This window comes from Poeciliopsis prolifica, unplaced genomic scaffold (assembly GCF_027474105.1).
Source record: "Poeciliopsis prolifica strain line A6 unplaced genomic scaffold, Auburn_PproV2 SCAFFOLD111, whole genome shotgun sequence".
Classification (NCBI taxonomy): Eukaryota; Metazoa; Chordata; class Actinopteri; order Cyprinodontiformes; family Poeciliidae; genus Poeciliopsis; species Poeciliopsis prolifica.
Window position 1 is genome coordinate 168,906 of NW_026562486.1, and position 15,274 is coordinate 184,179.

The following is a 15,274-nucleotide window of genomic DNA, read 5'->3' on the forward strand; positions in this document are numbered from 1 at the left end:
CTTTTGGCATAAAAACAGTTTTACACACTGCATTCCAATTCTTTGTTTGTCCTTTTCTTCCTTCCTTCCTTCCTTCTTTCCTTCCTTCCTTCCTTCCTTCCTTCCTTCCTTCTTTCTTTGTTTCTTTCTTTCTTTCTTTCTTCCTTCCTTCCGTCATCACATTATGTTTTATGTGCAATTTTCGGTGTGTTTAAAAACTATAAATATTAACATGGAAAAATATTAAAATAGAACTTTAGAAAACATTAGAACATTAAAAAAACTACTGAAATAAAATACATATCCATTTTAATTAATAAAAAAAATAAATCAATAAAAGCTGATGTTTTTCTCAGTAATTTATGGTATTTCAGTGACTGATCAGAATAAATAAATAATAGAATATGTTCATAGTGAACATAGTGAGGTGATGGGTGAAGAGGGAAGGTGTGAGGGATCCAGATGGAGGAGAAAGTAAAGATCTGGGTGACAAGAGGAGGAAGAGGAGCTCAGAGGGAGGAGGGGGAGCAGACAGACAGGGTGAGGAGGAGGAGCAGGAAGAAGAGGACGCAGCTCAGGCAGACGAACAGAGCAGCCCCCCCGGTGGATCACGGAGCTGCTGCAGCCGGAACCCCAAGCAGCGCAGCCGGAGCCATGGCCGACGAAAGCACCCGAACCACGGCCTGCACCGGCTCCAGCCTCCTGCAGCCGGTCAGCGAGATGACCAACCTGCCGCTGGATCAGGTAGGACCCAGACCGGGCTCTTTCTCCATGCATCATCCCGGGGGCCGAGCCTCCGAGCCTGGCGGGCGCCGCGCCGCAGCTGCGAGGCGGGGATCGGCTCTCCAACAGGCGCCTCTTCCGAACAAAAGATGCCTGAACAGGGCGGCGAGGCGGTCGGGAAGTCCCGGCTGGACGGAGGCCTTCAGAGTCCAGCTGTGGGAGGAGAATGTGTTTTGTAACGATGATCGGGTCTGAAGAGAAGATGCGCCTCTTTGTGGTGGAAATAAACAGGAATCTATGAGCCTGATCTGCAGCAGAAGCTCCAACCACCCAAACATCTGCAAATCCAGATCATTTACACCAAATAAACACTGAGGAGGAGCTCAGAGCCCAACCAGTTCATCAATAACAGAATCAGTTATCAGGTGATTCAATCATTCCTCCAGCTGTGGAGCCCCAGACCAACAGGAACCAGTGTTGATTCTGCAGACTTTCTCCTCTAGTTCCCAAATTCAGGGATATATATTCACATATGGGGTCTATTTACAGTTAATCTCTGATTTGCCAACATTTTCCACCTTTGATGTGTCATGACATATTTCAGCTGAAGCACTTTGCATTGCCTTGTTGCTAAAAATATGCTATAGAAATAAAACTGCCTGCCTGAAACAAGCAGAGGGAGAAAAATATTAACGGATTAATAAATGGCTGCACACCAGTTTGTTTGAGACACACTAATATGAATTATAATTAACAATAAATAAAGTTCAGATGTTCTGGTAGGATAATTTAGTAAAGCTATCGTTTGTACAGAGTTTACAAAGGATCAGGTCCAAGGTACCAGTCAGGAGAAGGTTTAAAACAGTTTAACCAGCCTGGTATTTGGGGGGATTTTGGAGTACAACAGTTTCAAAGAGCTAGACTCCACAAATAGTTGAGACCTCCTCTAAAATGCCTCTAACTGCTTGTTTTGACAGTTCAAACAGTAAATGTACCTTAAGGTGCATCAATACACTCAGTGTAAATAGCATTAGCGCCACCACAGAAGCTAGCATCCACCGTTTTCCTTATTTCTGCTCCTCAGGCCAATCAGCATCCAGGAAAATGAATATGGCTTCTGGATTGGCTGCTTTGTAAACACCAACCACTAGCAGTTAGCATCAGAGTTATAAGTATGTCAGCTTTCCATGTAGCATTTTCTTTGGAATTTTTTCGAACTGATTTACGATCAATATCCCTGAACAGATCTGGTCCACCGTGTCCACAGAGAGGCTGCAGTCATTTCTGGCAATAATCTGCTGTCGTCTCCATGGATTCTCTGACAGAAAACATTCAAACCTGCCGAAAATCTCCGACTGTTGTTGGAAAACGTCTCTTTGGAAAATAGATCTGAACTTTTGGTTCCTTGGGGACAAAAACAACTCAGTAACATTAGTGAAAGCATGGGAGGGGGAGTATCATGCTGTGGGATTATGTTTAATCAGATGGAAACTAGGATTCTTTTTGTTTGTTTTATAAATTGATGACTTAGGGATGGTTCTAAATACGTCTTCATCACAAAGTCACTCAAATAGGGCCTGCATGACAGCATGAAGTAGGCGACAATAAATCAAAACCACATCCTGACCCTGAATCTGAAGAAATTCAGATTCCACTGGCTGATCACAAGCAAGTATCCATATTTAAAAACTCTCACAATTTATCTAAATGAAATAAACTCATCAGAGCACCAGAGGTCAAACTTCCTGAAAAACGAAGCCAAAGACTCAACCTTCAAGTTTTTTAATTATTATCGGTACTTTTTGTCTCAAATTATAAATTAGTTTCATTTCAAACAATATGAGAGCAAAATGCTTCTGTTGTTATGGTGATAAAATGTCAAGAAAAAGTCATTTATGAATTCGAAGATTAAATATGTGGCAATGTTGAGCTTGACCGTGCTAAGCTAAAGGTCAAAGGTTAATATTCTGTTAAAGCTGTGAAATGCAGCATCGACCATCAGCACTTTAATTCCTGCAGCTGACAGAAGATAAAATCTTCCTGAAGAGCTTTGAGCCTCCAGACCAACAGGTGATACCGCAGCGTGTAACAGGTAGACGATGCTGCGCTCTGATTGGCTGAGAGCCAGCTGTCTGGATGCAGGTAGATCAGGTGGTTGGCGCTGCTGCAGGAGGTCAGAAGGTCTCTGGGTGGTGATACCGAGAACTGAAGGTCCAGATCTGAACCGAGATCTGTCCGTCTCATCTGTTAGAAATATGATTCAGGGAAGAAAAAGCCTGAAAAATGGAAAAACGTTTCATGAAAATGTTTACAGGTTGATCAGATGAGCTGAAGTTTGATTTGCAAGGTTGTTTCTTGGTTTCAGTCTCTCGGCTCTTACTGACCTCCACAGGTTTGATGCTCTGCTTTACGACTAGAAATGGGAATTTATTTTAAATTTTGATTTATCGACGTCAGGATAAATTCCAGTTAATGAAGTTTAAAACTTTCCTTACTTATGGATTGAGATTCTTAGTTTTCCTATTTTATTCACTATTTAAGTAAAAACATCAACACATATGAAAAATATGGGAATAAAGTTACATTGCGCAGCCCAGTGATACATGATTATTTTAGAGGCACATTAAAAATGGGGATGTTTTTCAGTTGTTATCATTGCTGTAACTCACAGTCACACATAAAAATTAAGTATTTAATAATTCCTATCGTCACTGTTTTCATGATCACAGTAGAACCACAAAGTGTGGCCATTTCCCAGTAATCTAATGGTAATAATGGCACAATAATGCAAGAACTTCTCAAAGGCCAATAAACCTTATATTCTAATGAACATATAACTCTGGAGATGGAAGACATTTAAAAATCCAAAATAAATAAATGAAACAGAAACAACAGATAATATGAATTATGAAGATTCTGTAAACATAACTGTCCTTTTAGAAGCACTGAAGGCTTTTATCCTCCAGTCCTTGCAAATGGAAATTATTGAGCTCATTTTAATTTATCATGTCATTCACTGATTTATTGATTTATTGCTCATTACGACAGACTGATATCGTTCTGCCCTGGCATGGTGCCTCAGAGCATCAACAGAAATACTTTGTGATTATATTTCTACTTCTGGATCTTTTCTCCCAGTTTAAACTTCCTAAAGAAAGAAAAACAATCTTCGTTTCCCCAGACCAAATGTCTCAGTCCAGCCGGAGTTTAGTGTCGGATGAGTAATCGCTCAGTTTACACACTTTCTATTATTTATGACACTTGGTATCATATTACAGACAGATCAGATGCTCAGTGAGATCACTCTCTGGAATACAAGATTACATGGGATGAAGATGCTGCTCGTCATCAGCAGAACCACAAACCTGCAGTTGGCTGAGAGATTTGGTGCATTTAGTCTGATTTGGTGGTGATTTATGATGGTTGCATGGATTAGAAAAGTCAGAGTATTAAAACCAATCAGGCTGGTTTTGTACGTCCACCTTCCAACAGATGGTGATTCTCATAGACCTGATTGGAGACAGGATGGGGCTGTCTCTAGATCAGCTAGTGGTGAAGAAGAGGCTGAGACGATAAATCTGGAATGGATGGATGGATGGATGGATGGATGGATGGATGGATGGATGGATGGATGGATGATGGATGGATGGATGGATGATGGATGGATGGATGGATGGATGGATGGATGATGGACGATGGATGGATGGATGGATGGATGGATGGATGGATGGATGGATGGATGATGGATGGATGGATGGATGGATGGATGGATGGATGGATGGATGGATGGATGGATGGATGGATGGATGATGGATGGATGGATGGATGGATGATGATGGATGGATGGATGGATGGATGGATGGATGATGGATGGATGATGGACGATGGATGGATGGATGGATGGATGGATGGATGGATGGATGGATGGATGGATGGATGGATGGATGGATGGATGATGGATGGATGATGGATGGATGATGGACGATGGATGGATGGATGGATGGATGGATGGATGGATGGATGGATGGATGGATGGTTGGATGATGGATGGATGGATGGATGGATGGATGGATGGATGGATGGATGGATGGATGGATGGATGGATGGATGGATGATGGATGGATGGATGGATGGATGGTTGGATGATGGATGGATGGATGGATGGATGGATGGATGGATGGATGGATGATGGACGATGGATGGATGGATGGATGGATGGATGGATGGATGGATGATGGATGGATGGATGGATGGATGGATGGATGGATGGATGATGGATGGATGATGGACGATGGATGGATGGATGGATGGATGGATGGATGGATGGATGGATGGATGATGGATGGATGGATGATGGATGGATGATGGATGGATGATGGACGATGTGGATGGATGGATGGATGGATGGATGGATGGATGGATGGATGGATGGATGGTTGGATGATGGATGGATGGATGGATGGATGGATGGATGGATGGATGGATGGATGGATGATGGATGGATGGATGGATGGATGGTTGGATGATGGATGGATGGATGGATGGATGGATGGATGGATGGATGGATGGATGGATGGTTGGATGATGGATGGATGGATGGATGGATGGATGATGGATGGATGGATGGATGGTTGGATGATGGATGGATGGATGGATCTGGTCTGTTTTACCATCAAGTGTTCATCAGATTTGCTAATTAGCCGTTAGCATCACAATACTGAGCCACTCTGCTTAATTTAGACCCATTAGAGAGCTAGTATAAACACAAAGTTAATAGCATCTCCATCACATTAAAATCCAAACTTTGACTAGGCCACTCCAGCAGAAGGCTCATTTATTCCACCTGTTTGTTGTTTTATTGTTTGTATTTTTTTTTCTGGTTTCTGGCTTGTAAAACCTGGTGATCTGAATAAAGTTTCTTCCGGATTCTGACGGTAGGTCAGTTCGTACTCCTCTTATGGTTGAGATAAATCTGTCACTGTTGGGCGGGCTGAAAGGTTTGGCACCATGTGGGCCGTCTTGTCCTGACCCGGCTTCATCACGCTGCTGCTGATGGGAACCGTCTGAGCAGCTGAACAAACCTGGTCTGACATCCTGCTGGGACGGACAGGAAGGACCAGAGCTTCACTCAGAACAGCAGAAAAAACAACCTCAGCTCTGCTGGCTCTATAACATGAAGGAGTGAGGCGTTGTGAATGTATCACAGGTCGGTTTTCTCCCTGTTGGTTTGGAGAAACAGGAGATAAATTTGACTCTGCGGCATTTAAAAGGTTTTCCAAGACTTTAATGTAATCTAGGAAACTGAGATGATGTGTGAGCTCCTCCTCCTTCCTGACTCTGACGCCACTTTTCCCTCTGCTCCTGCAGGTCAACTTCGTGGTGTGTCAGCTCTGCGCTCTGATCTCAGCCTTCTGGTTTCGTCTCTTCCTCCATCCCAGTAAAACCAGTCCTTTCATTAGACATGTGGTGGCCACTGTGCTGGGGCTCTACTTCGCCCTGTTCTGCTTCGGCTGGTGAGGCGACGGCTGGAAAACCTTCCTGGTTCCCAGTTTTGGCTTGTTTTTGCCAAACTGATCAATATGTTGCAGTGAAAAGAGCAAATCTGGTGAAAAGTGGCTGAAATGATGGCAGAATAAATAGGTTTTTCCTGATAGATTGATTATTTGGGACATTTGGAGAAGAAACGTTGCAAGCTGCATGAGGCCAGTGTTGGATGCCGTTTCTAAACATTAACAGCAATAATTTGGTTATTTGACCAATTTATGCAAATAAAATAGTTAGCTAGATAAATGTTTAGCTTTATGCTAAATATTTAGTATATTAATTTGACCTAATTAATTATATAATATGCGGATTTACTTGCCAATAACTGGAAGTGGGCTGTCAAACATAAACTTTGAAAGTCACCTCTTTATTGTTTCTTTTCCTCTTTTTCCAAACATTTCAGCTTAGAACAAAGATGATCTGTTTTAAAAGTCCAATTGACCTACAGCCTAATATGCAAGTGAATTTTAGGACTAAACTAAATAGTTTGTCGACTACATATTTGACAAAGCTAGCTGGCTCAAAGCTAATTAAATGTTTAGCTTGCCAACTAAATACTTAGTTTTCTAATCCTGAGAACTCTTCCATGGACATCAAAATGTCCTCCAGAATCAGTTTGATGGTGATTTTCTGGTTTTCCTGCATGATAAAGCACAGAGTCTCAAGGCTAAAATGATCTCAAAGTGAAGAACAGAACATAACACTGAGGAAAATTTCCAACCTTATTTCAGTTAGCCCATAGCATGATGCTAGCAAAACAGAAGTTGACACACTGTGATCAATGACAGGTTGAAATAGGACTTATACTCAAAGCACAATGATTGCGAAATGTTTGTCTGTTGTTATTGTTCACATCTTTACGGAAAGTTCATCAGCTTTTCTTTGACTCTCTGCTTCTTGTTTCTGCAGGTATGCGCTTCACTTCCTGCTTCAGAGCGGACTCACCTACGGCATCATGATCCTGACCGGAGTCGAGCACATGCACAAGTGAGCATCATGGACTCTTTAAATAACAGCATCATTATAGAGACATTAAAACTGTCAGAGGAAGCAGCAGCTGTGAAATTAATCTGTTTGATCCATTAAACTCGAATCATCCGTTTTATTCCTTAGAGCTCATGTGGAAAACAACTTCCTGCTCCTGGTGTACATGAAATAGTGGACTGCTTTTTCCAGACAGACTGCTAATGAGTAGATTATGTTACTAATCTACCATAAAACTAATTCAGAACTCACACATACTGAAGATTAAAACTCAGTATTGAAAAGTATCAGTTTTACATCAGGAAGTCTACAAAGTAAATAAGATGATGAATTTAAGTGGCTAAAGCTCCAACACAGGAGGCAGGACTAAAACACAGGGAGAGTGGAGTCACCACTTCCCCTTATCAGATGGGAAACGGTCCAGATTATGCCTCTCTGAGCCACATGGTGAGTGGTCTGTACTTATAAAGCTCTTTTATCTAGTCCAGAAGACAAAATAAGGATTCCTTCATGGGGACTTGTTTCAGAAAACAATCGCAACTGGATGGGTGGAATCAGTATCCTTCTTTCAATCGTCAACAGTTCAGGAATGAAACCCCAACATTGGAACAACGATGTCGGCTGTTAGGACTTCGATGTGCAGTTGGTGGGATGCCGGTATGATCCCGCGCTCCATCTGTCTCTGTTGTGGTGTCCCATGTCAAGACACTTCACCCGCCTTGGTGGTCTGAGGGATCAGATGTACCCAAACTGGGTATCCTGCCACCATCAGAGTGTAAACGTGTGTAGGAATGGGTGAATGAAATCCTCTGGGCTTGATAAAGTCCCATACAAGTGCAGGACTTCTCATCCACCTCCTCCTCAAAGATCTTAAGATGTTTTCAAGCTAAAGAGGTCGTGTAGGTTCCCTCCAGTGTGTTCTGGGTTTGTGGAGGGTTTCCTGTGGAATATGTCCAGAGAACCCCCAGATCAAGCCATCCGGAGGGTATCCTGATCTGGATGATGACCCACCTCAGTTCAGTCCAATTTGGAGGAGTACAGTGAGTACTTGGGTACTCTGCGGACATCCAGAGGTGCTCAAGTGGACACAACGATGAGTGAGTGTCAGACACTTGGTGTCTCATAGCAGACCCTCAGTAGGAGACAGTGTGATACCGAGTGGGAGCAACCAGGCAAAAGGAAGCAGAGAGTAACCAACTCTCTGTGCTGCACTGACAGCTGTGCGGTGACTGCCCTGGTCAATCAGAAATAGGATTAGGTCCCCAATTAGCCCACCAAACTTTGGATTGTGAGAAATGCAGGAATTTGTCTCAAGAAATGTAGGCAATATTTATGCTTTACTGTGAAATCTCATCTGTTCATACAGAGTCCACATGGCTCACAGAATATGCCAGAGTATCTAACCCTAACTCCTAACCCTTTTACTCTAACTCTACCGTGTCCTTACAGTCCTCGTCACTCTACCTAGGAACTATTTTCAGGTGTTTGCATTCAGAATCTCATTCTTTTGGTCATGACTCCATTGATCCAGGCTGGAGATGTTCTGGAGATACTATAAAAGAAGAAACCCAGTGCATCCTTTAAAGTCTTTGCGCCCAACATTGTTACTACATGTTTAGTTTAAGACCTGAAGCTGTGGTCATACCTCTCAAGAAGCAGTTTGGAGAAGTCTGTCTGAAGTCTCTCTAACAGGCAGACGAACTGACCTGATCAGTGAGTTGTTGTTGGTCTGACTCTTTTGGCTGCAGGTATTGCCTCGTAGTGGCTCTCAGCTACCTGAGTCTGTGCCAGATCACTCGAGTCTACGTCTTTGACTACGGCATGTACTCTGCTGACTTCACAGGGTAAAACTCCTCCTGTTCGTCATGTTGGTTAAAAAGCCTTGAGTTATGATCAGTGATGTTTGATCTAATGTCTTGCTTCCTTTTCCAGTCCCATGATGGTCATAACTCAGAAGATCACAAGCTTGGCCTTTGAGATCCATGATGGTGAGCTGCTTCTGCAGTAGTTATACAACACTGGGACGTTTGGGACTCAGGTGTTAAAGGTCTCTCTTGTTTTGGTAGGAATGGCTCGGAAGGAAGAACACCTGACCGCCGGACAGAAGATCTTAGCCATAAGGTTTTTTCCACTGTTTGTAATATTTAACATTTGGTTTAAAGCAGTTTCCCTCTGGATGTTTGAGCACCTGTGTGTTTGTGTTTCTTTAGGCGAATGCCGAGCCTTCTCGAGTATTTCAGCTACAATTGTAACTTCATGGGGATTCTGGCCGGTCCAACCTGCTCTTACAACGACTACATTGCCTTCATCGAGGGGAAACCGCATCGCCACCGTGAACAAGAGGCCGACAAGTCCAAGACCAGACTGGGTCAAGGCGAGCCATCGCCAAACGTAGGTGATCTAACTGGTTTGACTCTGTAGCAATCACCCACCAGACACAATCTACCAATTTCTGTCTACAAGCAGAAACATAACCAGAACAAATGTGTCTCTCCTCAGATGGAGGTGGTTCGTAAAGTGGCCACCTCCTTCTTCTGCCTGCTGGTCTTCCTGTCAGTGTGTAAAGTATTTCCAGTGGAGCGAAACATCGAGGACGACTTCATTGCCAACACACCATTCTATGCCCAGGTGGTCTACCTGTACCTCTCCATGCTAAACCACACGACCCAAGTATTACTTTGTCTGGACACTCGGTGGGTGACTGTGTTCATCTTTCCCAAACTTCTTTATTCTATTGGACTGTTTGCTCATATTTCACCTGAGACTGTCTCACCAAACAGCTGATGCCATCAACAATGCTGCTGGCTTTGGTTTTAACGGCTATGACAGCAATGGCGCACCCCGCTGGGACCTGATCTCCAACCTGAGGATACTCAACATTGAGGTCAGGATAGTTAGGAGAGAACATGTCCTTACTATGTTTTATAACATTGCAGTCGGACTAATTAGACTTTGTGTTTTCCAGCTTGCCACCAGTTTCAAAGTTTTTCTTGACAACTGGAACATTCAGACGGTGCAATGGCTCAAAAGGTCTGTCTGGAGATCCATGGCAGTTTATGCCAGTAAAAGGACATTTTTCTGTAACCATACCGTGATCTTTATCTGTTGGGAAACAGGGTTTGTTACGAGCGATGTCCCTACCACCCAACAGCAGCCACGTTCATCCTGTCCGCCATGTGGCACGGCGCCTATCCAGGATACTACCTCACCTTCCTGACCGGCATCGTCGTCACGCTGGCGGCCAGAGCGGTGAGATGGATGGATGGATGGATGGATGGATGGATGGATGGATGAATGGATGGAAGGATGGATGGATGGATGGATGGATGGATGGATGGATGGATGGATGGATGGATGGATGGATGGATGGATGGATGGAAGGATGGATGGATGGATGGATGGATGGATGGATGATGGAAGGATGGATGGATGGATGGATGGATGGATGGATGGGTTATAGAGGAATGTTGGCTAATATTATTACATCATTGTACTTTGTTATTAATACTCTATCAGTCCTGCGTCTGAGTAATGGTCCGTCCTCACCTGTCCATCTTCTGTCCTCTCAGGTGAGACACAAAGTTCGGCCCCACTTTCTTCATTCCGCGGCCCACAAACTGCTCTATGATGTCATCACGTGGGCAGCCACTCAGATCGCCATCTGCTACACGGTGGTGCCTTTTGTCCTGCTGTCTGTGGGCCCGTCCCTAAAGTTTTACAGGTCAGCCATCGCTTACAACATTCAACTTTGTACTATAACAATCAGGTTTGCATGGAATTGAGGTTAATATTCCTAATTTCTTCCTTCCTGCAGATCGTGGTACTTCAGCCTCCACATCATGTGCATCCTCTTGGCTGTAGCGCTGCCGGTCAAACCCAGACATTTGCGCCTCAAAGAGCAGCAGAAAAGCTGCTCCCAGGATGCAGGCCTGAAGCCCCTGGAGGCTGCAGAGACCCACAGTCACAAAGAGAAAGCCTCCTGAGGCCGGAGCCAGAAGCATCTTGTAAATTTCCATGGACTTGTGTGGGAGGATGTGAAGCCGGACGGACCGAGTGATGCTCCTGCTGGACTAGGTACAGAAAAAAGGCCAAACCTGATTAATTTGCATTCAGTGGGGGATAAAAGTCAAAGCAGGCGCTGGGTTTCTTTTTCATTCTTAAAGGAATCTTGACTGCCAGAAATGACAATGAACAGACTCAAAAACCTGCCATGTTTAAGAATATAAATACCTAATGTGAGTTTACATGGAGAGCTGCGTGTGATCAGTGCAAACTGCCTGAACTACCATGATTCTAAACCAACTCCCTTTTCTTACTTGTCAGAAACTTGACAAGTTTCTTTTCATAATATGATTATATGAAAAGAAAAAGGCGGAAAGTGGGAATATACAATTTGATGACACAGGGCTTGTGTGAATAAAATTCAGACTGATTAAAGGAAAACTTTTAAATATTTTACAGAAGTTAGTTTTGGAAAAAGTGCCAATGTTTGTTCACTCAGTCACCTTATTTGTTCTAAAAAAAAGAAGAAGAAGAAAAGTCTTGACGTGTTTACATGTGTAACTTTGGTTTAAAGTTCTTACTGATGTGTTTCATTCCAAAAAATGATGTGGTTTAATAAGCAAAAGATAAACAGCTTTACAAAACCTTCAGAAATCAGCAGATAAAGGTTTTCCTTTAAAGTTTGATGATTTTTAACATATTTTCCTTTCCAGTTGGGTTTGGGCTTGTAGCTCAGGATGATAATATTTTATTCCTTTTACAGTTTGTCTCATCTTTCAGACTCCGCCTCATTACGTCATTTAGCTCAGACACTGGGGAGAAAAAGCTGCTTGGTCTCGCTGCTAATTATTGTGGATAAAACAATAGACATAAAAGAGTAGACACTACGGCTCTGTACAAGACATGTTGTGAGTGGCATTTTGAAACACTTGAGAGATTTTACAGTGACCCTTTTATAACAGCATATATATTTCTGAAAAAACAAAATAGATAGAGTTTGGTTATTATGACAAAAACTTAATAATTAAGAGGTTCGTTATGTTTTAAGAGGTAAATTAATGTAAATCTAAGTGCATTTGAGTTTGTATTGGTTAAGCTTATTCTTATTTGCAGATATTTTTGCCAGTAATACTAAATTAGTGTTTTATTGTGAGTAAAACAATTCAATTTGTAATTTTGCTGAATGAAATTTCAGGACATTCGGTTTGCACACATGCATCTAATAATGATCATGGAGACCATGCCACTCACAATATGGAGGACGCTCGGTCTGGTAAGGGCCTGGAAGCCAACATGACGGTTACCCTTCTGTGTTTATTGGTCGAAAATGCTGAAGAAAACTTTAGAAATTTTGATTTTGTTTTGTTTTTTGTTTTCATCAGAACCTGACTGAATTAGAATAACATTAGAAAAGTCTTTATTGACAACAATACAATCAGATTTTTGTATGAGGATTTGACACCGTGGTGAGATTCTAGGTTGTCTGGCTCCATCACGTCATAGAATATGACCTTTAAAGATAAAACAGAAAATATTTTTCTGCAGTAAATCAGTTTTAAATCTGAATTACAGAAAATATATAATATTTGACAGGGCTTTTAAAACCAAGTAGAAAGATGCTACAGCTTGGTGGGTTTTGCTAACTGCATACATTTCCACCTGCAAAACAGAAAATATGATAAATGAAATAGTATTTGACCATGAATTATAGCAGTTGATTTACAATAGTCTCACTCTGGAAGTAGCGATAAAAAGCTTGTAGATTTAAATAAATTAGTTTCTCCATCAAGGCTATATTTCACTTCCTGAAGGCCCAGTTTCTACATTTGTTTAAGTTCAGGTGAGTGTTGGCTGTGACTCTCCGTTAAAGTTACGCTTTAGCCATGATTTTTATTGGTTTCTCTCCGTTCCATCAATGTTTAAAACAGTTTTGTACCTGTTTTAAAGTGCTATATAAATAAATTTGACATTGACAATGTTTTCTCTGGGAGATAAAAAATACAGCTTAAGGAAAGTTTACCTAACCTTCATTGTTTTATTCAAATAAAATAAATCAGTATTGAACTGTTTGCTTTAATGTCAGCTGGTGGTTTAATTTAGCTATAATTGCTCATATTTTGAGCTATTTACCAAACTGATCCATGTGTAAATTTAGTCACCAATATTTTTGTTGTTTAATTTATTTTAACACTGAGTGTAGCTGAAAATTTGTGCTGGAATAGCTACTTTGTTTTTACTTTGGAGCTTCAAGCTTGCTAATTGTTAGCAATTTTAGGGAGCTAGCTAAAACTGTGTTCAAATAAAAACCAGCTAATATTTGTCCTGCAAACCCTCACCTTAAAATTTGATAAAAATAAAAATAAATAAATAAACAGTAATAAACTGAGTTGAGCTGGTTAAAGTTGTTAATTTGGATTTTGAGGACAAACATTTGCTGGTTTTCTAACTTCAAGCTTTCAAGAAGACTGGAGCACAGCAAGAATCAAACAAGACATTTATATAAAGTTGCTGTAAATGTTCTCTTCCGTCAAACTTCTGGTTTTAATTTACATAAACAATTTAATCTCATTTTCCGTCCAAACTACTCTGAGTATTAACAGTCAGCATTTCTGCCGATCAGTAAAAATCAGTGTTTTCTTTGCCTCTTTTCTTCTAAAAGAGAAAAATCTGAATCTTTTCCTGAATCTTTCTGTTTTGTATTTGTTCTACGATTGTATTCCTAGTTTTAGGTTTCTGCCATGACACCTGGTTGAAAAGATGTGACTGCTAATGAACATGTTTATGTAAAACAGTGATTAAAAACCAGCCACCTATCTTTGTAGTTTTGACATGTTTGTTTTGACTGTTTATTTTATTTGGTTTATTTTGTAAATTATGTGAATAAATGTTGGATTTTTTTTACTCTTAATGTGTCCAAAGTTCCAGTTATTTCCATTGTTGTACAGCACATTAATGAGGGACCATATGCAATCATATAAATATGTACCCCCTAAATATCTTCTAAACTAAAGCATAAACATATTATCACTTTGTAAATAGAACTGGAAACTCAGATTAATTTTCAAATAAACCATTGGACAGAAGAAGGTAAATATGTGAGAATATTATTAATTAAATGGCTTGGAGAGGCACTGTCAAGATTATCTGTATATCCATGACCTAATACCGACACTGTACTTGTACTTTGATGAGATAACACTGCTGCACTTTAACCCTGAGTAAACTGATACTGAGCAGAGTTCTTGCTAATGCTCTGAATTAATAAAGATAAGTCGATTTACTGCACAGATAATAATCTGCATTCATAACAGATTCAAAGAAGAAAACATTGAAACCAAAAGTTTCAATGTTTATGCAGTGACATGAAAATACATTGACACAACTTGATGTTGATCAACATTACAACCACAAACTTCAATGTATTCTTTATGGATTTTATGTGCTGGACCAATGCAAAGTAGTGAATAACTTTGGTTTTAAAAGTAGTTTAAAAATTGGGTTTTGGATCATTTGAATCATCTTTCACTGCTGTTACGCTAAAAGTATTTTGGGGGAAGTCTCCGTCAGCTGGAGACGTAAATAAATAGGTTTCAGAATTCAGCGGTGCTGTTATGAGTTCAGAGCACATCTAATAAAGCCTGCTCTGGAACATTTATGATGATATTTTTATCCACTATGGCCTTATGTTATAAACAGAATTATAACTGTTTTAAACAACAAAGATAACAGAAATAATTATATAAAGAAGAAAAGGAAACTCTGACACCATGTTATTTAAAATATTTATTAACATGTACATCTTAATTTTTATGCAGAAGTTGAATATAAACCTGACAGGCTTTTCAAAAACATGTTTTTAGTACAATAGTAACATTGAAAGTGGACATTTTGAGCAACAATTAAATCAGGATTATCAAGTTGGCGGATATTAGTAACCTATATGCAGGAAACAACGTTTACTGGGCTTTTATTGTGACAGGATAAAGCGGAAATACAGTCCTGGTTTTCGGCGCATGACGCATTGGAGGGTTGTGATTGGCTC

The 15,274-nt window shown here is 40.9% G+C and overlaps 1 protein-coding gene across 1 annotated transcript; it reads left to right on the forward strand.

The window, feature by feature from the left end:
• Positions 1-524: 524 nt before the first annotated feature.
• mboat2b (membrane bound O-acyltransferase domain containing 2b) lies at positions 525-14,140 on the forward strand. The gene is given in 14 exon segments (XM_055023981.1): positions 525-723; positions 6,070-6,215; positions 7,156-7,233; positions 8,979-9,074; positions 9,163-9,218; positions 9,297-9,351; positions 9,441-9,621; positions 9,730-9,885; positions 9,887-9,923; positions 10,011-10,114; positions 10,196-10,260; positions 10,347-10,479; positions 10,800-10,951; positions 11,045-14,140. Coding segments are annotated over 14 exon segments (1,518 nt in total). The 5' UTR covers positions 525-633; the 3' UTR covers positions 11,214-14,140.
• The last annotated feature ends 1,134 nt before the right edge of the window (positions 14,141-15,274 follow it).